This window comes from Lepidochelys kempii, chromosome 10, assembly GCF_965140285.1.
Source record: "Lepidochelys kempii isolate rLepKem1 chromosome 10, rLepKem1.hap1, whole genome shotgun sequence".
Lineage (NCBI taxonomy): Eukaryota > Metazoa > Chordata > Testudines > Cheloniidae > Lepidochelys > Lepidochelys kempii.
This window is the reverse complement of record NC_136389.1, coordinates 45,008,531-45,029,900: the sequence shown is the minus strand read 5'-3', so window position 1 is coordinate 45,029,900 and position 21,370 is coordinate 45,008,531. Positions and strand designations below refer to the sequence as shown.

Below are 21,370 nucleotides of genomic sequence, written 5' to 3'. Positions count from 1 at the left end.
GCCCCCGCCCGTTCCTCCACCCCCGACTACGGACAGAAGTGGGCATGTGCCCCGGCCCCCTGACCCAGTGGGCAAGAACAAGTGGGACAAACGCCCCACCTCTGCCAGAAGAGTCAGGCCGGCCGGGACTGGGATTCGAAAAGAGACCGCCCCGGCCACACGGGCCATACTGTCATTGGTCACCCCGCCGGTTTCGGCAGCGCCCGGCCCGGGGGTCGCAGCCCCACGGCTCAGCCGCGCGCTCCCTGCCGGGAGATGTAGTCCTTGCATGGGGCGCGCCGTGCATCCTGGGCGCTATCCCTCGTGGATGACAGTGGGCCCAATCGGCGCGCGCCGCTGCGCCCCGTCCTTCCGTGCCCGCTTCCCATTGGCTAAGACGTGGCCCAATGAGAAACTGGAAACGTGGCAGTTTCTGGGGCCGGTTCCTGATTCCCCCTCTGTCCGCGGTGGAACGCGCTATCCTGGCTCGCTGGGCGGGGGGAAGAGCGTCGCCTCCCCTTCGGGATCGATTTGTTCCTTCAGTCCGGCGCCTGTAGGCGGCAGAGCGATTCGGGCCGTACCACTGCCAGGGCGGGGGAGCGGAGGCGTATCCGCCTCGGGCCGGGCGGCGCAGGGCTGGGAGTGGGCGCGCGGGTGGGTGGGGCGAGCGGCGCGCGGGGGTCCCGGATGCTGGCGGCGCGGCGGGCGCTGTGGTCGGGCTGCGAGCGCAGGAGGATGAAGCTGCTGGTGGCCGCGGCGCTGTTGGGCGGGTCGCTGCTGGTGCTGCTGCTGCCGGCCGCCTCGCGGGCCGAGGAGCGCAAGAAGGGGCCCAAGGTCACCGCCAAGGTGGGCCGCCCCCCCCCGCCCTGATCGCCTCATCCCTCCCGGAACCCCTCCCAGGGCCCCCTGGTCCCCCCCCGCCGGGCCCCCTACCCCGCCCGGAATCTGCCCCCCGGGTCCCCGCCCCTGCCGGCTCAGCCCCCGAGCCCCGCACCCCAGCCGGGGCAGGCCGGACTCGGCTCCCCTAGAGCGGGGCGCGGTGCCCGCTGCCTGGCCCAGCGGCCCCGGAGCCGCGGCCGCGCTGCCGGGGCGGCCCCCGGCAATTCGTGGGTCCCGAGGCCGGGTCTGGCCGGGTCGGGGCAGGGAGGGGGCGCGGGCTGCTGGCTCCCTGGGGAAGGCTCAGACGGGTGCCCCGGAGCCGCGGGGTCCGTCCCTTCCCGCCGGGCTCGCGCGGCCACGGCTCCTCTGGGCAGCCAACAGGGGCGGGGAGCTGGAGGTGCCGCCGGCCTTTGTCGGTGGCTCGGTTAACCCCGGCCTCTCCGGAGCCCTGCCCCAACCCGGGCCGAGTGGCACGCGCCGGGCACAGATGGGATCAGCGGGAGGGTCTGTCGGAGGGCAGAGGGTGAGATGACCGGGTTCCTTGAAACAGCTGGAGTCTGGGATCTGCCGCAGTCCCCCGTGCACGGCTGTGGGGCTGCAGGGAAGGGGCAGGCCAGCCTGTGAGCTGAGCCCAGCCCTGTTCTAGGAATGGGAGCCCCAAAAGCAAGGGCTCTGATGGCAAAAAGTCTGGTGGCAATTCTCTCTGAATCCATTCAGCCTGCTGCCATCTTGCTGACTCCATGCCAGGCATTGGGGGCGGGGGACCTGATAGCCAAGATTCCTTAGGCAGGAACCCCTGCCAAGCTTGGCTTAAGAGCCAGCTGGTGCATGAGTCTCAGGAATAGAAAGGTGCGTAGCTCTGAATATAGCCCTAGAGTAAAAGACACAGGCCCTGCCCTAAAGGGCAGATAATTTGGTCTGATGGGGTTACTTGTGCTCCAAATGGATGGGGTTGCTGTGGAAAGGTCTTCAAGGTGCAGCCAAATGAACACTAAAGAACTCTGAGCTTTCTAACCCCTCCCGATGTTGAGCTTAATCCTCTGCCCCTCATGCTGCTTCTCAGAGTTGGGATGATTTACAGCTCAAAGGCTGACTTGCAGCTGGATCCCATGAGCTGGAGCTGCTGTCAGCTAGCCAGCCAGCCAGATAGGCTCAGTGCCTGGGCCTGGCATGGTGGGGAGGTGTCATCCGACTGGCTCCATTTGGTATTCCAAGTGCCACGCCATGACAGGAGAAACAGGAATCCCTGGCTAACATTGCTTCCCTTGTACCACAGGTATATTTTGATCTGCGGATCGGGGATGAAGATGTTGGCCGGGTCGTGATTGGCCTTTTAGGGAAGACCGTCCCAAAGACTGTGGAAAACTTCGTTGCCTTGGCCACAGGAGAGGTGAATGAACCGCTGGGCAATGGCCCTCACTCTGGTTTCCCAACTCACCTGGAGTTGCAGTGTGCCATTCAGCATAAGTTGGTGTTGGCCCTGGTGTGTATACGCACACCCGCCCCCGCCGGAAGCAGGGAGAAAGTCAGGTGCTGGGCTGGGGAGCAGTAGTGAGGTCGTTCCAGCAGCGCATGGGGTGTGTTTGTTGGCAGCCTCCATATTAATTACAGGTCAGATGTGCTCACTGGTTGAGCAGACCTTCCATTTCTCCTTGATGGGGTGTGCCAGCTGCCAGGGTAGTTATCTTTTGCAGGCTCATCCTGAGAGTTATGCTCAGGTTTATTCTAAATACACGTGAGGGGGGTGTTGCCTCGAGCCACAAAGACCTGTAGAAGGTCTACCAGCATTGCTCAGCATCCTGGCACTTCAACCCCACTTTTGATACCCCCCCACTTCTAGTTCTGCCTAGGGGGAGGAGGAGTGAGTGGGGGAGCATGGTCTAGAACGGAGGAGTCACCAAGATACTTCCCAGTCTCCTGCTGCTGCACTGCCTGTGAACCAAACCCCAAGGGAATAGCAGTGTGGCATGTCCCCTTTTTTATATAACTGGCTATCAAAAGGCTGAAGCCTGGGGCCCCCAAGACTGAGATTTCTGAGTGCAGCGCAGAAGGCTGTTTGCTACGCCCCTTCTCCCATGTGTAAGGTGGAGGGGTCTGTGCACAGCTGCCTGCTGCAGAGAGATCAGATCCCTCACTAGCTCCCAACACTTGGAGCCCTGATTCTTGTTCACTGCCTGCTGCTGAGGGCCAGGAAGTGTTCTCCAGCAGAGCCCTGGGCTCCGGTCACTCGCTCATCGTGGTGAGTGCTGGGTTGGGGCCTTTCAGTGGGAGTTGAGTGTCTAACTCCTTTTGAGCCTTCTAAAAATCACAGCCCCTAGCAGTACTAAACTCTTTTCAGCTCTGTCTTGCACTGGGAATGGAGACAAGTCCCACTACCCTCTGGGCTTGCTGGGGGCTAAAGCTCTTGGGACCCTGAGCTGGGATGCGTTGGAGAAGATGCAAAATTGCCCCAGGTTCCCAACCCTACCCCTTCACTGAACCAGCTCCTGTCCTTGCCCAATTGCCTACCGTAGGACTGAATTTGCTACTCTCCTGGTAATCACTGCTCAGCCTGCTCCCATTGAACTGTTCCTGGACTCCCCCTCAACCCTGGCTGCAGGTTCAGGCATGCAGTGCTGCAGTATCAGTCGCATTTGAAAGGGTTTCTTCCCAACCAGGAGGGCCAGAGACATAAATGGACACTCCGTACTGCCGCCTGAGACTGCAATCCATAGGAAGAACTGGCTTCCCGCACCAGCTCAACCTGCCCTGTCTGGGGGGAGCACCTCTTTGGGGAGATGGGTAGGCAATGAAGCAGTGATTGTGGGGGTGGAGCAATCCCTTAGCTATTGCCCAGGCACTTGCTCCTCCCCTGGCCTCATGTTCACTCTCCTCTGTTCCAGAAAGGGTTTGGGTTCAAGGGCAGCAAGTTCCACCGTGTGATCAAGGACTTCATGATCCAGGGAGGAGATTTCACCCGCGGAGACGGCACCGGAGGTAATGCTGGGCCTGTGCCACCCTGCCACTATCCTGTGCTCCAGGCCATGAGCCTTGCGCATGGACTCCCTCAGGCTGTGAATCTGCTGCACTTGCCCAGCACTCTGCAGAGCCACTTTGGAGTTAGAGACATAGGCGCTGACTCTGTGGGTGCTCCAGGGCTGGAGCACCCATGGGGAAAAATTAGCGGGTGCTCTGCACCCACCGGCAGCCAAGCTGTGCCCTCCTCACCTCCTAAGAGCTGTTTGGTGGTGCTTAGGACTTTCTGGGAGGGAGGGGGAGGAGACGGAGAAGAGGCAGGGCAGGGGCGGGGACTTGGAGGAAGGAGGTGCAAGGGGGCGAGGTGGGGACTTTGGGGAAGGGGTGGAATGGGGATAGGGCGGGGCTGAGCACCCACCGGGCAGAGTGGGAGTTGGCACTTACGGTTACAGGGATTCTCCTGAGTCCTGCCATTCCCCAGCACGGACAGTGCACTCAGGCTCTTGCTCAGACAACACCCCACCAGGGATCACCCTTGGCAGGGGACTCCTGGCTGTGCTGTGGAGAAGGGTGTCGCAGTGAGCAGCCAGGCCTGAGCTGAAGCGTCTCCCATCAGCTTGTGTAACCAGAGCTCCTGCTTAGGATGGGCACATCACTGAGAATGGGCGCTTGCAGAACAGGGTAATTATTGACTAATCCATCCGCAGTCATCCAGTACCAGCATCTGGCAGTCTGAGGCTTAGGGAAACCCAAACATGGAGTTGTATTCTTGATCTTGGCTAATAGCCGTTGATGGACTTATCCTGCATAAACTCACCTAGTGCTTTTTTGAACCCAGTTATACTTTTGGCCTTTTACAACATCCCCTGGCATCGAGTTCCGCAGGGTGACTCTGCATTGTGTGAAGAAATACCTTCCTTTTGTTTGTTTTAAACCTGCCTATTAATTTCATCAGGTGACCCCTGGTTCTTGTGTTACATGAGGGGGTAAATAACACGTCCTTGGTCACTTTCTCCGCACCAGTCATGATTTTACTGACCTCTGTCAGATCCCCCCTGAGTCGTCTCTTTTCCAAACTGAACAGTCCCGGCCTTTTTCTCTTTCCTCACACGGAAGCTGTTCCATCCCCCTCATCATTTTTGTTACCCTTCTCTGCACCTTTTCTGATGCTAATAGATCTTTCCTGAGACAGGGTGACCAGAACTACACGCAGTATTCAAGGTGTGGGTTTACTTTCGATTTATACAGTGGCATTATATTTACTGTCTTATTATCTATCCCTTTCCTAGTGGTTCCTAACATTCTGTTAGCTTTTTTTTTTTTTTTTTACTGTCACTGCATATTGAGTGGATGTTTTCAGAGAACTATCCACAATGACTCCAAAATCTTTCTGGAGTGGTAACAGCTAATTGAGACCCCGTCATTTTGTGTGTCTTGTCCGGATTATGTTTTCCAATATGCATTACATTGCATTTATCAACATTTCATTTCATCTGCCATTTTGTTGCCCAGTTACCCAGTTTTGTGAGATCCCTTTGTAGCTCTTTGCAGTCAGTTGAGTAATTTTGTATCTTCTGCAAACTTTGCCACCTCACTGTTTTACCCCTTTTTCTAGATAATTTATGAATATTTTGAGTTACTGGTCCCAGTACAAATCTCTGTGGGACCCTGCTGTTTACCTCTCTCCATTGTGAAAACTGACCATGTATTCCCAGTACAAATCTCTGTGGGACCCTGCTGTTTACCTCTCTCCATTGTGAAAACTGACCATGTATTTGGGGGGAGGGATAGCTCAGTGGTTTGAGCATTGGCCTGCTAAACCCAGGGTTGTGAGTTCAAACCTTGAGGGGGCCATTTAGGGATCTGGGGCAAAAAAAAGGGAACTGGTCCTGCTTTGAGCAGAGGGTTGGACTAGATGACCTCCTGAGGTCCCTTCCAACTCTGATATTCTATGATTCTGTGATTCCTACCCTTCGTTTCCTGTCTTTTAGCCAGTTACTGATCCATGAGAAGACCTTCCCTCTTATCCCATGACTGCTTACTTTGCTTAGAAGCCTTTGGTGAAGGACCTTGACAAAGGCTTTTTGAAAGTCTGAATACACTATGTCCACTGGATAACCCTTGTTCACATGTTTGTTTGACCGCCTCAAAGAATTCTAATAGATTGGTGAGGCATGATTTCTCTTTTCAAAAACCACGTTGACTCATCCCCAACAAATTGTGTCCATCTATGTGTCTGATAATTCTGTTCTTTGCTGTAGTTTCAACCAATTTGCCTGGTACTGAAGTTAGGCTTACCATCCTGTAATTGCCAGGATTGCCTCTGGAGCCTTTGTTTAAAATTGGTGTCACATTATTTATCCTCCAGTCATCTGTTACAGAAGCTGATTTAAGCTATACATTACACACCACAGTTAGTAAGTTTTGCAGTTTAATATTTTGAGTTCCTTCAGAACTGTTTAATTTATCAGTTTGTTCCAAAACCACCTCATTCTGGGACGGTTCCTCAGATTTGACACCTGGAAAGAGTGGCTCAGGTTTGGGAATCTCCCTCTCATCCTTTGCAGGGAAGTCCATGGCAAAGAATTAATTTAGCTTCTCTACAACGGTCTTGTCTTCCACGAGTGCTTCTTTAGCACCTCGATCATTCAGTGGCCCCACTAATTGTTTGCCAGGCTACCAGCTTCTGATGTACTTAAAAAAATTTTTTGCTGTTTTTGTCTTTTGCTAGTTGCTCTTCAAATTCTTTTTTGGACTGCCTAATTATACTTGACTTGCCAGAATTTATGCTCCTTCCTGTTTTCCTGAGTCAGATTTTACTTCCAATTTTTAAAGGATGCCTTTTTGTCTTAACCACCTCTTTTACTCTTCTTTGCCATAGTGGTGTTTTTTGGTCCTCTTACTATTTTGGGGTTTTTTGGTTGGGGCATACATTTAATTTGAGCCTTTATTATGTTTTAAAAGTTTCCGTGCAGCTTGTGGGCATTTCACTCTTGTGACTGTTCCTTTTAATTTCTGTTTAACTAGCTTCCTTGTATTTGTGTAGTTCCCCTTTTTGAAGTTAAATGCTACTGTGGTGGGCTTCTTTCATATTTTCCCCCCCTACAAGGATGTTAAATTTAATTACATTATGGTCACTATTACAGAGCAGTTCAGCTGTATTCACCTCTTGGACCAGATCCTGTTTGCCTCTTAGGACTAAATCAAGAATTGCCTCTCCCTTTGTGGGTTCCAGGACTAGCTGCTCCAAGAAGCATTCATTAATGGTGTCTAGAAATTTTATCTCTGTATCCTGTCCTGAGGGGACATGTACCCAGTTAATATGGAGATAGTTGAAATCTCCCGTTATTATTGACTTTTCTTGTGTTGTAGCCTCTCTAATCTCCCTGAGCCTTTCGCATTTTCCATCACCATCCTAGTCAGGTGGTCGATAGTCTATCCCTCTGCTAGACTGTTGTTCAAGCATGGAATTTCTGTCCACAGAGAGTCTGTGGTGCTATTTCATTCATTTAAGATTACTGTATTTGATGAATAGTGCCACTCCCCCACAATGACCTACTCAGTCATTCCTGTATATTTTGTACCCTGGTATTACTGTATCCCATTGATTATCATCATTCCACCAACTTTCTGTGATGTCTGTACTATCAATAGCCTCATGTAATGCTAGGCACTCAAGTTCACCCATCTTAGTATTTAGACTTCTAGCATTTGTATACAAGCACTTACAAAAATAGTCAATATTTAGTTGTCTGCCTTCATGTGATGTAACTGAATGGGACTCCTTCTCCTTTGACTTTCTCTTCAGCTCCCACCTGTACTCTCTCAACTTCTATCCTCTCCTCTTTATTAGGTAACAGAAAATCCTTGTTAATAGATCCTCCCCTAAGAGAAATCTCTGTCCAAACCATGTGCCTGCGTGTATATATACACCATATACCTGTTGGCTTTCCCCCAGCCCTTAACTTAAAAACTCATCTACAACCTTTTTAATTTTACCTGCCAACAGTCTGGTTCCATTTTGGACTAGGTGGAGCCCGTCCTTCCTGTGTAGCCTCCTCCTTCCCCAAAAGGTTCCCCGGTTCCTAATAAAACTTAAAACCCTCCTCCCTCCACCATTGTCTCATTCACGCATTGACACTCTGCAGTTATGCCTGGCTAACTGGCCCTGCATATGGAACTGGAAGCATTTCAGAGGATGCCACCATGGAGGTACCTGGCAGCCACCATGGAGGTACCTAGCAGCCTAAATTTGGCCTCCAGAACCTCTCTCCTATCTTCTCTGTGTCACTGGTATCTACATGTACCACGGCTACTGGCTCCTCCCCAGCACTGCGTATTAATCTAGCTAGATATCTTGAGAGAGCGACAACCTTTGCACCCAGTAGGCACTTCACCATGCAGTTCTCCTGGTTATCACAAACCCAGCTGTTTGTGTTTCTAATGATCAAATCCCCCATTACTATTACTGTCTCTTCCTAATAACTGGGTTCCTTCCCCTGGAGGGGGCATCCTCAATGCGAGAGAACACCATAACATTATTTCGAAGGAGGGTCCCAGTCATGGGATCGTTTCCCTTTGCTCCACTTTGATGTTCTCTTTCTCCAGGGCTTTCATCCTCCTCAGCAGCACAGAGGCTGTCAGACTGGGCGGTGGGGCTGCTCTCCTGGGTCCCAGAAAGTGTCTGTGTACCTTTGTCTCCCTTAGCTCCTCCAGTTCAGCCACTCTGGGCTCAAGGGCCTGTACTCTGTCTCTAAGGGCTGTGAGCTGCTTGCACTAAATGCACATGTGCCACCTACCCACAAGGCAGGTAATCAAACATGCTGCATTCAGTGCAATAAACTGGGTAGCCCCCACTCTGCTGCTGGACTTCTGCCTGCATTATTTTTACTCTTGCAGCTTTTTATTTTTGGAGTGGGGGGAGAGGGAAGTTTGATTGGCAGAACATGAGGGGATCTGGTCCTCACACTCCTCTAAAGTCCCTTCCAAAACTCTGCTGTTCGCTAGCTCCTCTGGTTGCTTAGGAGTTGGCTTTTTAACCCCCTGTTCTCCTTTAGGGTCCCTTGACAAAGGGGCAGGACTATTCATGGGATTAGGAATGAGAGGCTGGCAGGCTAGAACCTTATTAAGAAGCTCCCAGCCTGGCCTCGCAGGCGGCTAGGCTTAGCACTCTGCCCCCCAAGACAAACCAACCACACCATGAACTTCAATCAATGAGGCACACAGCAAGCGAACAGACAACAAGCTCCCCCAAGGGTCACTTAGTCACTTCTGCTCCCACTGACTAGTTCTAGCAGCTGCCCCTTGTTGCAATGTGTCTCTGCTCCCTACCCTGACCCTTGCACTAGCAGCCAGGCAGGCACGTGGCACAGTATGAGCGCTAGATTCCCTTAATAGTTCAGTCTCCCTCGGGGAGCCCTGGCCAACGCTCCTTACACAGGAACTAGGAGGGCTTCTGCCTGGGACCCCTCCCTCTTGTTCATTCCTAAAGCTGAGCCACTGCTGTTTAAGCAAAGACTAGCTCATTGCTGCATATCTGTATTGTGACTTGCAGAGGGTGGGTGTCCCCTGGCTCCTGCCTTGGGAGCTGTCCATGGAGCGTGACCCATCCTTGTGTGTTTTGAAAGTGCCCATGCTCCTGTCAACCACAGCACTGCTCTCAGCCACAGCTCAGTGCACCCCTAGCCTGCCAGCATGGGGCTCCCTACCCATATCTGTGGCACTTCCCCTCCCTCCCAGAGGGTGTGTTGGTTCTTGTAGATGGAGGGAAGACTTCCCAGCAGCCTCACTGAGGAGCTGAACCCTGCATGATGGGGGTAGATGCGGTCTCTTCTCCCTGATGGAGGCTGCTGCCTTTCTGGATGTGCTAATACGCTCGTCTGGTGCTAGCAGTGGGAGCTGACCTGCATGGAACCCATGACTGTAAGCTGCTCCTTCTCTCGTTGCCAGGCAAGAGTATATATGGTGACCGTTTCCCTGATGAGAACTTCAAGCTGAAGCACTATGGACCTGGCTGGGTCAGTATGGCCAATGCTGGCAAGGACACCAACGGCTCCCAGTTCTTCATCACCACAGTCAAGACCTCCTGGTTGGATGGCAAGCATGTTGTGTTTGGCAAAATCCTGGAAGGGATGGTAAGGAGGAAGCCACATCCCTGGTGGGGTGGAGGGGAGATGCCCAGGGGTGATGTGGGGTGGGGGAAGCACCCTCCCTGGCATGGCTGACGTGCAGTTGGCTGTGCGCGCCCCTGAGGGAATGGGGCCTGGGCTGCATGTTAGACCTTGCTAGAGCGCCAGACAGAGCCCATGGCTGCTGTCTCTCTGGAAACAAAGGCTGAGGGGGGTGAGTCTAGTATTGTCCTGGCTCCTGGGAGAGGAGGCTCCTTTTCTATATTTTCTGGAGCAGGCCTGAGGTGAGACAAGGGAACAGCTGGGAGTTAAAAGTTGGAGCTTGCCAGCTGGGGAAGGGGTGGAAACACCCCTCTCAGCTTTGGCTGTCAGGGGACCCTGTGCACAGGGACATCCCATCCTCACTGTGGGTGTCCCCTAGGATGTGGTGAAGAAGGTGGAGCAGACCAAGACGGACGCTCAGGACAAGCCCCTGAAGGATGTCACCATTGCTGACTGTGGCACCATCGAGGTGGAGAAACCATTTGCCATTGCCAAAGAGTAAACCATCCTGCCCAAGCACCAGGGCAGAACCGTGCAGCCAGGGCTGGCCTGTGAGGGGCTGTGGGCTGTGATGCTCCATAGGGCTCCTTGGATCTAGCTACCGTCTAGGTGAGCAGCAGCTGTACTCTGCCACCAACCTCCTGCCCGGCCTCTCCTCCTGTTCTCTGTGACCCAACACATTCCACCTGGCCAGCAGACGGGGTGTGGGTCCATCACTTTTGTAAGAAGCACATGCACCAATAAATGTGATCAGTGTGTTTTTTATAGGACTGCCTGAAGTGCGCTTCCTGTAAGGCCTGAATGCGCCCCTGCATAAATAGCTTCTTCCCAGGCCCTTCTGCCTGAGCAGGGCAACAACCAGCCTTTTGCCGCTTTTATGCCCCACTACTGTGGCTAAGGCATTTGAACAGAGAGCTTGGAGGCACATGATCTGCTTTGGACCTCAGGCAAGGCCAGGGCTGCTGTCTGCACCTCTCCCTGTATTGCAGCGTGGTGCCTCTGGTGGGGGCTGCACTTCCTGCTCCTGTTAGTACAGTCCCTGGGACCTGTTCATTTCCCCCTTGGTTAAGGTGTGGCACAGGCAATGCACCCAGTGGTGGAGCTCTGCCCAGTACCTTAAAATCATAGAATATCTGGGTTGGAAGGGACCTCAGGAGGTCATCTAGTCCAACCCCCTGCTCAAAGCAGGACCAATCCCCGACTAAATCATCCCAGCCAGGGCTTTGTCAAGCCTGACCTTAAAAACTTCTAAGGAAGGAGATTCCACCACCTCCCTAGGTAACGCATTCCAGTGTTTCACCACCCTCATAGTGAAAAAGATTTTCCTGATATCCAACCTAAATCTCCCCCACTGCAACTTGAGACCATTACTCCTTGTTCTGTCATCTGCTACCACTGAGAACAGTCTAGAGCCATCTTCTTTGGAAGCAGCTATCAAATCCCCCCTCATTCTTCTCTTCTGAAGACTAAACATCCCCAGTTCTCTCAGCCTCTCCTCAAAGTCATGTGTTCCAGTCCCCTAATCATTTTTGTTGCCCTCTGCTGGACTCTTTCCAATTTGTCCACATCCTTCTTGTAGTGTGGGGCCCAAAACTGGACACAGTACTCCAGATGAGGCCTCACCACTGTCAAATAGAGGGGAACAATCATGTCCCTCGATCTGCTGGCAGTGCCCCTACTTATATACCCCAAAATGCTATTATCCTTCTTGGCAACAAGGGCACACTGACTCATATCCAACTTGTCGTCCACTGTAACCCCTAGGTCCTTTTCTGGAGAACTGCTGCCTAGCCATTCGGTCCCTAGTCTGTAGCAGTGCATTGGATTCCTCCATCCTAAGTGCAGGACTCTGCACTTGTCCTTGCTGAACCTCATCAGATTTCTCTTGGCTCAATCCTCCAATTTGTCTAGGTCCCTCTGTATCCTATCCCTACCCTCCAGCGTATCTACCACTCCTCCCAGTTTAGTGTCATCTGCAAACTTGCTGAGGGTGCAATCCACACCATCCTCCCGATCATTTATGAAGATATTGAACAAAACCGGCCCCAGGACCAACCCCTGGGGCACTCTACTTGATACTGGCTGCCAACTACACATGGAGCCACTGATCACTACCCGTTGAGCCCGACAATCTAGCCAGCTTTCTATCCACCTTATAGTCCATTCATCCAGCCCAACCTTCTTTAACTTGCTGGCGAGAATACTGTGGGAGACTGTCAAAAGCTTTGCTAAAGTCAAGGAACAACATGTCCACTGCTTTCCGTTCATCCACAGAGCTAGTTATCTCGTCATAGAAGGCAATTAGATTAGTCAGGCATGACTTGCCCTTGGTGAATCCATGCTGACAGTTCCTGATCACTTTCCTCTCCTTTAAGTGCTTCAGAATGGATCCCTTGAGGACCTGCTCCATGGTTTTTCCAGGGACTGAGGTGAGGCTGACTGACCTTGTTCATGAGAACATCCAATAGTTGCAACTAGGCTTTTGTCCTCTTTCACCCATTGGCTGAGAGGCCAAACAGGGCATGTCACACCCAGGACACAGCTCTTTATAGGCCTTAGGCCCAGATAAACACAGCACAGCAGCCATCTCCAAACCAGACCCGAGTGATTTATTGCCAATACACATCTGCACAGCTCCCTTTATCCTGCAGGAGGCCAGCCCTTCCCCTGGGGGGCTCTACATGGGTCTGGGACACCACCTCCTCCCCCCATAGGCTCCATCTAGCCTGGCAGGAGCTGCTGCGGTTGGCATAAGGCACTGCCCCTCCCCAGCCAGAGTGCAGGTAGCAGCATTTCCGCTTGCTGTGGCTCTGGCCTCTCTTGCTTTTTGGAGCTGTGGCCAGAGATGGCACTGGTGGAGCAGTTAGGGTCTGGCCTGACAGCTGTCCTGTTCATTACAAGTGCTCAATGAGAACAGTCCCCCAGGAGCTTTCAGCCCAACCTCCATGTGTGTGAAGCACCTGCCCCCAGGCTCAGCAGCAGCTCCCCATTTTGTCCATCACCCCTTGTGTGCGGAGGGCAGGAACAAATCCCAGGAGAAGGGAAGGTACAGCCACTGAGATACAGGAGCGATCCCTAAATGAGACAACCAAGCAGTGCTCCCCCTCCAGTAATGGTGCTGGTGAAGCCCGAGCAGTGGAGAATACCCTCATGAGCCATGCTGGCTAAGCATGTGGGGCCCCACCAAGCACTTTGGGGCTGCCTTCCCCCAGCAGGAGCTTGCTGGTCGGTAGAAGCCTTGTAACACACCACTCAGAACTATGTCTGGCAGCAGCTCTGCAAAACAGGAGAGGAAAGGGGTTAAAAGCACAGCTGTTTCTCAGTAGCAGCAGGAAGACTGGAACTAGACCAGACTCTGGGAGCAGAGCTCTGCAGGGGATTTTTTTTTTAAATCTCATTCCTGCTATTACAGCAGCAGGTCCTGCAGGGTTCCAGTCCCACTGCAGCGATCTAGCCTGCAGGAATTAAAGGGGGACTGGATACCAGATTCAGCTCCACACCCTCTTACATTAAGATTCAGAACCAGATGACAGCCCAACAGCTGCCCACTGTTCTAGTTTCCAGCCTTGCTGACCAGACAGGGCTGCAGGACATCAGATCCCCTTGGAAGGGAGAGACGGCCGAATGAACTGCAGCTAACCTATTCCATCCGCCCCACTGGCCCAGCTGGGCTCAAGGGCTCTAAGAAGCCCTTTACAAGCTGAGCCAGGTTCTAGGCTGTATGGTACCCCCAGGACACATATTAGCCCCATCACTATATGCAAAAGCACTTCACACCCAAGTAGAGCATGTCTAACAGCAGCCTGCAGCACTGCATGGTAGGAAATAAGAGTATTGCATACTTCTGAAACAACTGGGGGGGGGAGGATTAGGGCAGCAGAATAGACCCCACTGCAAAATTTGGCAAAAACTTCCCCTTAAAACCTCAACAGCCCCAGGCCATTGTTCTGGACAGTGCAGCTGTGGGCAGCAAACTTTGTTTTTACATCTTCTCACCAGGGCCTTTGCCCTCTTCCCAGCCTTCTAGGGAAGGATGGGGCAGGGGGTGGGCTTCGGGTGGTTAGAAAAATCTCTTTTCTCCTGAAGACGTTCCTGCCAGGCTGCAGCAGCTGGACTGCACAAGAGGGGAAAGAGTTCAGGCCCCATTGAGACCTTTGTTGCTCTTGGTTTTGTGAAATGTGCCTTTTGGGAAAGCAGGTGGGTCCTGCTCTGCTCCCAGTAACACTGAACGGCCACTGTGCAGGGAGCAGTTGTAGGGTTTAAGTCTCAGGCACTGGCCAAGTTCACTGCCAAGGGGCAGTTTTGCTACAAAGGTAAGAGAAGATGAGCAGAGGGGCAGCACCTCACAGGACACCCCTCCTTTGTAAAGGGAACCAGCTTGCAGGATGCCAGCATTCCTTTGGGAGCGGCGAACACTCAGAAGAGGCCATTGGCAGCAGCCTGCCCAGGAGCAGAGGAATCCATGCCTTCAGCCCAGGACACAACATTTTCCTTGCATCGCCTGCCCCAGGACCCCAGTGCCCCCTGCCTTACCTGTGGAGGAGGGGAGCACGTAGGGATCTTTGTAGAAGATCATAACCGGCCGGTGGGAGAGCAGGAAGCCGTGGCTGCAATGAGAGAGGCAGATGAGGACCTGGCTCCTTCTTGGGCAGTGACATGAGTGGCTAGTGAGAGCAGCCTGACAGACTGCCCCCACACTGCCTCTCCAGTGCCTGGGTCCTGGCAAGGTGGGTCCTCGCCCAACAGGATGGGATTGGGCAGGGGGCACAGGTTCGCTCGTGCCCAGTGGGGCTCTCCTGTGCCTGTGGATCCAGGGCAGATTCTCTTTTGCTCTATAAGGGGGCTCCTTAGTGCAGTCCATCTTCCGCCATTGGGGGTAGAGGGGGGAGGACAAGGCTGCTGGGGGGCGCAGGCTCCCTGTCAGCATATCGGCTCTCCCAGATAGCAGGGGATTCCCTTACCCACAGGGATCTCGACAAAGCAGTTGGAAGGTGGGGCTGTTTCTTTCAGCTGAACCAGTGGAGGGTGGGGGGGACAATAACTCCAAGCCGTTTGACAAGGCAGCTGAGCCTCCACTGCTGGGAGAATTTCTCTAGAAGCAGCCAGCCACCAGGGGGTGCCCTTGCCCTGCAGGTGGCCCAGCTAGCAGAGATAAGGCCAGCGCAGGCGGGAGGGGTCTCTGGCAACGAGCCCACAAGCTAGGAACCCCATCCAGAGCTTGAGGAGGTTGGCCAGCAACTGGAAGCCCTGCCGCCAGCCCCCTGCAGCTGGAGCAAAGCCCCACCACTAGCACTGGGAGGAGGCAGAAGGGCAACTTCTCCCTCCTCAGATTAAGTCACACAGGGAGCTGCAAGAAAACAGAGCCAGGGGAGTGAAGGGCCCAGGCCCTTTGTGGTGGGGGGAGACAGGTGCTCCCCTCTCCTATATGTTAGGCAGAGCTGAGGGAGGGACATACTACCTTGAAGACATCAGGGACCGGGTTCATGTCATCTATGGCCGAGTTTGCACACAGGCCGTAGTTGCCTGAATTTAAGTCTGCCCTGGGTCGGCAAACACAGTTCAATAGCTGCTAAGAGCTGCAGCTGATGAGCCCTGTACTGGTGCACTAAGGGCAGGGCTGCTAGGACAGCCCCCTGCTGGAAAGGCACAGAACTGCTCTGCTGCACAGGTGAGAGGCCGGGCAAACAAAAGAAGAAATCCCCATTGTAACACATTGTCCCTCTCTGGTCCCTCCCAGGGAGCATGAGCAGTTAGCCACATTTCTCAGGTGGGGAAACAGCATTTGAGAGGGGATGGTACCTTTCCAGGGTCACTAGCAAGTCACTGGCAGAGGTGGGATTAGAAGCTAGTGGCTCCAGCCACTAGGCAGTGCTGCCTCACATGAACACTAACCCCACCAGCCCCTCCCATGCCCAGGGAGGGCACCAAGGAATCGCTTGAGCTCCCTGATGTCCCAAGTTCATAGGAGACCTTGGCTTCCACCAGTGGGTGCCCCAGGCCTCAGGATACTCACTCCAGGCTGCTGGCCTTGGCATCCTGCTGAAAGTGCCTGAGCTTCAGGAAGTCCAGCAGTTCCTTAGGCAGCTCCTTGTTGTAGTACAGGACACCCTGCAGCAAACACAGGGGGCAGGTTAGACCTTACCAGAGCCCCTTGCCCCCTGGTGGCAGGACACCCCAACAAAAAACACGTTGGGCCTTTCTAAGGGAGCAAGCCCAAATCCACTCCAGGGGGCTCAAACCCAGCCCAGGAGTCACCAGTGGCAGAGTCCCAGGCGTGGGCTGCAGGGAAACATCCTACCTGAATGTAAACCTCCAGGCCCTGCCGCCGCTGCTCCTGCACCTTCGATATCCAGTTGGGGACTCGCTTGGGGGGGAAATCTGGGACCTTGCACATCTTCTTTATCTAGGGCAGAACGTGGCATTACTATCAGACCAAGTCACAGCCCACCTGCTGCTTGGAGCCACAGGACGCCAGGGTCCTGTGGGGCCCTGGGCTAGAGGCTCTGCTCTGGGGATCCATGCTCCACACCATGCAGGCAAGACCCTGGCCCCAGCCACACCATGGCATGAGGACCCCTCCCCTCTCTGACACACAACAGCACTGAACCCCCTCAGGAGCTGCAAAGGTCTCTTCTCTCCCCAGCACCAGCAGGGGTGGCAGTATGCCCCACCCTCTCCAATATTACACCTCAGCTGCTTGGGTGAGCCCCTGCATTCCTCCCCTCCTGCCAGGATCCTCTATCAGGGTGGTGCTGGTAAGACCCTGAGGGGTTTTGCATGAACACCCCAGTGAGATAACGCAGGTCCCCTTCTCACAGCAACGAGCCCAGGTTCAGGCAGGTGTCGCCATGTCAATTACACTCCGCCATATTTTCAAGCCCCTTTAAATAAAATTAAAAAAAAAAAAAGAAGGCGGAGTAAACAGAGGGCGAGTAAACAACTCAGTGCAGGCCGATGCTGCCCAGGCCTTAATCTGGTGCTGGCTGAAGGGCAGGCACAGTCCAGTGCAGGGAAGAGAACTACACAGAGGTCCATGTTATCCTATCTCCCCGTTCCAGTCACACAGAGCTGTGGGCAGGGACGTGGCTTCCCTTGTAACTGGCATGTGCCCAATCCGCGAGCATACCCCAGAGGAGCAGAACATGGGCAGGGAGACAGACTAACAGCTGGCGACACACGTGTGGAGGAAGTGTTACCATTCAGCACACGTTTGCAGGGATGAATTCCCCAAAGGCAGCAGCTGAGCCCTGTGGCAGTGGAAAGATCAGTTCCCCGGGGTTTGCTGTGGATAACGTGGAGTTAAGCCCTGTTCCCCATTCCAGCTGCTTGCCCGGCCGGCCCTCACCCTTTTATGCAGGGCATGGAACTCGCTGTAGCGCTTCTCAAGGATATGTTTCCGGCCATTGCACAGGACCTCCACCGTAAACACCTGCAAGGGCACAGGAGAGACGTGAGACGGGCCTGCCAGGCCCCACCCTTAGAGCAGAAATACGCAATAAGAGCACACCCTTCCCAGTACACCCCAGCCCCCTCTCCCCAGCTGCCCGAACTGGAGAAGGGACATTGCTTCCCCATAGCCCTCCGGTCGGGCAACTGCTCACAGGGCTGTGAAACTGCAGTGTTTGCTTAGCAGCTAAAGCAGTCGTGTTCCCTCTCCCAGAATGCACTGCACGTGTGAAAACAGAGTCACAAAAGGCTCTTTCAGAGCAGGCTCTGGCTCCAGCCAGGAGGGGAGCAGTGTGGCTAGAGACACTCCCCTCTTGCAGGGCACAGCACTGCCATCCTTAGCATCTGAAAACTGTCTGAAATGCCTCATGCAAATGACAGGCCAGCACGGCTCAGCTCCCTGAGCTCAGGAATCTAGCGCATCTCCCATCCTACCAAACCCTACGCACAGGAGATGCTGCCACCGTCACGTGTAGGGTGGCGCATGCTCTGCCTGAGCAGTGCACAGCTACATCAGAGTCACGCTAGGGTAGCACATGAAGAACTGCAGCCAGCTGGCACTGCAAGGAGGCTGGGTGTAGGCAGGACATAGCTAGGAATTGGGCCAGACCACTAGGCTTAGCACCCACCTGTCAAAGAGTGGGACCGATCATTAATGATCAGCTGTCAGCACTGCCTCACATTGGAATATGGCCCCTCCAGCAGCGTAGCACCCCATAGCCTCACACAAGGCACCAAAGTGAGCATCGATACCATGGCAGCGCGGAGGTTTCCCCATCTGAGGGCTGGCCATGTTTATCTCCGTTTAGCGCATGAAATCTGATCAAGATTGCACAATTGCACATTGTGTGTGCACGCATCCATCTGACACCCGGTGGTGGGAGAGCCAAGCTAATGCAGCAAGGCTCTTCTTGGGGCCCGGCAGTGAGTTTGCCTGCACCATGCTCACACCCCTTGTGCGTTCATTTCGCTCCTCCTAGTGTTGGACGCAGCTCACAGGAATGCAGCAGGTCGCACACGCTCCTGCTTGAGGGTTGGAATTGGCTCTCTGGCTGGACAGTTGCCCTGGATGGGGTCTGGTCACTGCCCAACACAGCAGGACAGGACTCTGAAACCCCTCACCAGAGCCCTGGCACAGAGGACAATTAAATGAGCCAGGCAGGATCTGGCCATGGCCTCCCCAGCCATGACGGTACATAATTACTCAGTGCCCCATAGCAACACAAATCAAATTCCAGCCAGCACCCAGCCTAGATGGCTCACAGCAGCCTCATCTTCTGCGAGTGACTTTCAAACCAGGCCTGGGCAGCCAGTCAGGGGAGCGTTCAACATCTAGAATTCCCGCAGGGGCCCTTCAGCTCTCCCCACACACACACACACAGGGCAAGCACCGGGGGATCCTCAGTCCTTCCTCATCCAATCTCTCAATCAACTAGCTGGGACCAGCTCACAGACCCCCAGCCTCCATGTGGTGCCCAGAGGAGAAGACGTGCCTGGTGCATGTCAGGGGTGTGGTGACCTGCTCATGCCTATGCGGGGAGCAAGACAGGGGAAGTCCCTCAGGTCGACACCCAGTGCTGGGCTGCTGGCCAAGCACAGGTGCAGCGAGGCAGACCCTGTTGCCGGTCACGTCAGGGTGAGGCTCTCCAGCAGAAGCAGGACACGAAGGGAGACTGACCCAGCATAAACAGGGCTTGGGCAGGCAGAGAAGGACACTGTAGCTAAGACAGCTAGTGTGCTCCATGGATTTATAAGCAGGGGAACAGCAGGAGTGGTATTGCCTCTACACACAGCACTAGTGAGACCATTCCTGGATCCTGCATCCATCTGCCCTCTACTCTCAGCCTGATGCTGACCCGGGACACAGGGGACTGCAAAGCAGAGCAGGCCCAGATAGTGTAGGCAGGAGGGGAAGTTTGATCACTTGCCTTCCCTAGCTGCAGGAAGTGAAGGGGGGAATGTTTAATAGCTGGGCAGACAGACAGCCACTGGCTGGGGTCAGAGCTGGGGAGGGGCTGTCGAATCAGCCAGTTGGGATAATATTGAGTATATTGGCTGGCACCACATGGGGCTTCTTCTGCAGCCTGCTCTCCTGGGGAAGGCAGGGAGCCCATAGGCCAGCGCAGACTCCTCAGGCTTAGGGCTGCAGGAGAGAGGAAGGAACAGAGAGAAAGTGAACTAAAATCCCCAGCCCAGGCTGCGCTGCTGCCAGTCAGCCATGCAGGCCAGGGAGTTTTGCAGTGGCAGTATCGTAGCCAATGAGGTTAATCCAAGGCATGATTATTGCTAATTGAAAACTTTTCCCAATACCCCGCCATGACAACTTGAAATATAGTCGGCATTGGCAATTTTTGACAGTCCCACCTTATCAGTGTGGTTGGAGCAGGGAGGAGATGATGACAGGCTGCTGACTGATGCCATAGAAGGGCCTGGTGGGGGCCCTTCTCTGGGTCTTGGCTTCATCCTGCTCCATTGCCCTCCCATGCAGAGGGATGAGCTATGAAGGAGTTATGGGAAGGGTTTAACCCTTTCTCTGTCCTACAGAGGACTGGCATGTTTATAACCAGACAGGGACTGGTGCTTATGCCACAGGCCAGCCCCAAGCCCTGTAGCTTTTACAGGCTGCTGAACGGCGGGGGGAGGGGAGGGGTCAACCCACAAGCCACAGCTCCTGAGCCCCCAGCCAGCTGCAGTGCTGCACCTGGCTCCTGCAGAGACCCCCAAGTCAGACCCCGGGAAAGCAGCACCTAGGCTGGCAAACACACACAACTCTCACCCCGCTGGGCAGGAGAGGGCTGGGACAGCACGGCCCTGGGGACTGCTGAGAGTGCCAGCAAGGGGGGGTGGGACAGGCCCTGGCTCACGGAGCCCCCCGGGGGGAGGAGGATCTCTAGTGCCTCAGAGAGGGAGAAAAAGCCATGGGTCGCTCCTTTACTATTAACTGGCTGAGACTCTCCCTGCGGAGGGGTCTGAGCAGCTGTCGGATGGGAACCGCTAATTACGGACCTTGCTCCTCCTCCTCCAGCCCTCTGATCTCTCCAGCGGGGTTTGTCTCCCGGGGGGGGCACTTTGCAGCCGCATTGCCACGGCCCCTCCCCCACCGCCACCAGGGCAGAACCTGAAGCGGGTTATAAAGAATTTCCTGCGCCGGGAGAAGTTGCCACAAACCCCGCGCCCCGGCAGCAGGAGCCAGGTGAGCCCTGGGCCAGCCGCGGCGGGCGGGCTGGTCCCGCCACAGGGCGGAACAAGCCCAACTCGGATTTCTGTTACTCATTAACGGGGCCGGGAGCCCGGGCACTAGGCGAAGGGAGAAGCTCTGGCGTCTCCATGTCCCCCCCCCTCCGACTTGTGTCCCACTTCAGGCTCCTTGGCTGCTGGCCCCAGGGCACCCTCGGATCCCCCGGCCGGAGGCTCGCCCCGGCTCCCCGACCCGCCCCGGCTGAGGGCAGCGAGGTCCCGGCGTGACGGGACCTGGCTGCGGACCTGGCCTGCGCCGGGCCCCGGCCCCGGGACTCGGCACCTGCGGGGTCCGCTCACGGGCCGCAGCGACTCGGCCCTGGACCCGCAGCGCCACCTCCGCGACCCCAGGCCAGCTCCCCGCAGCCAGGTGCGGTCCCGGGCGGGCTGAGCCGGGCGCCGGAGCCCTCCTCGCCGGGCCCCTCAGCCGCGGGCCGCACGTGGGCGCCGGGTGCCCCAGGGCGACGCAGCCCGGGTGCCCCAGGGCGACGCAGCCCGGGCCAAGGGGACCGGGCGTAGCGGCTGGGAACCGGGGAAAGGAGCCAGCGCAGCCCGGGATCCCCCGGGCCGGACCGGAGCAGCTCGGCCCCCTCACCGTGTGCGTCTTCTCCGGGCTCGGCTCGGGCTCGGCCCCCGGCCCCACCGCGGGGATAGACACCGCGATCATCGCGCCGCCGGCCGGGCTGGCGAGCCCGCTCCATTCA

At 55.2% G+C, this 21,370-nt stretch overlaps 2 protein-coding genes and 1 pseudogene across 3 annotated transcripts; 2 read left to right on the top strand and 1 right to left on the bottom strand.

The window, feature by feature from the left end:
* Window positions 1–635: 635 nt before the first annotated feature.
* PPIB (peptidylprolyl isomerase B) lies at window positions 636–10,750 on the top strand. Its single transcript, XM_073363203.2, has 5 exons — window positions 636–825; window positions 2,135–2,248; window positions 3,741–3,834; window positions 9,763–9,947; window positions 10,363–10,750. The coding sequence occupies exons 1-5, from the start codon at window positions 667–669 to the stop codon at window positions 10,483–10,485; spliced, it is 675 nt and encodes a 224-aa protein (XP_073219304.1). The 5' UTR covers window positions 636–666; the 3' UTR covers window positions 10,486–10,750.
* Window positions 10,751–12,584: 1,834 nt separating this feature from the next.
* Window positions 12,585–21,370, bottom strand: SNX22 (sorting nexin 22). 2 transcript variants are annotated; one of them, XM_073363205.2, is made up of 6 exons: window positions 21,262–21,370; window positions 17,329–17,412; window positions 16,282–16,386; window positions 15,997–16,091; window positions 14,517–14,590; window positions 12,585–13,259 (listed from the first exon to the last, which is right to left on the bottom strand). In XM_073363205.2, the coding sequence occupies exons 1-6, from the start codon at window positions 21,331–21,333 to the stop codon at window positions 13,132–13,134; spliced, it is 558 nt and encodes a 185-aa protein (XP_073219306.2). In that variant the 5' UTR covers window positions 21,334–21,370; the 3' UTR covers window positions 12,585–13,131. The 2 variants fall into 2 exon arrangements, with proteins under 2 accessions (XP_073219306.2, XP_073219305.2); XM_073363204.2 differs by lacking the exon at window positions 21,262–21,370 and adding an exon at window positions 20,436–20,690.
* LOC140895208 (U4 spliceosomal RNA) lies at window positions 19,659–19,818 on the top strand (annotated as a pseudogene).

Bases quoted from the DNA above. Each gene is read 5' to 3' on its own strand.
- SNX22 (XM_073363204.2), bottom strand. From the start codon at position 20,510: ATGCGGCTGCAAAGTGCCCCCCCCGGGAGACAAACCCCGCTGGAGAGA. The intron at 16,092-16,281 runs GTAGGATGTTTC...TGTTTGCTGCAG, and splicing joins GCCTGGAGGTTTACATTCAG to GGTGTCCTGTACTACAACAA. The intron at 13,260-14,516 runs GTAAGGCAGGGG...CCTGTTTTGCAG, and splicing joins CGTGCTCCCCTCCTCCACAG to AGCTGCTGCCAGACATAGTT.
- PPIB (XM_073363203.2), top strand. From the start codon at position 667: ATGCTGGCGGCGCGGCGGGCGCTGTGGTCGGGCTGCGAGCGCAGGAGG. The intron at 2,249-3,740 runs GTGAATGAACCG...CCTCTGTTCCAG, and splicing joins TTGCCTTGGCCACAGGAGAG to AAAGGGTTTGGGTTCAAGGG. The intron at 9,948-10,362 runs GTAAGGAGGAAG...GGTGTCCCCTAG, and splicing joins GCAAAATCCTGGAAGGGATG to GATGTGGTGAAGAAGGTGGA.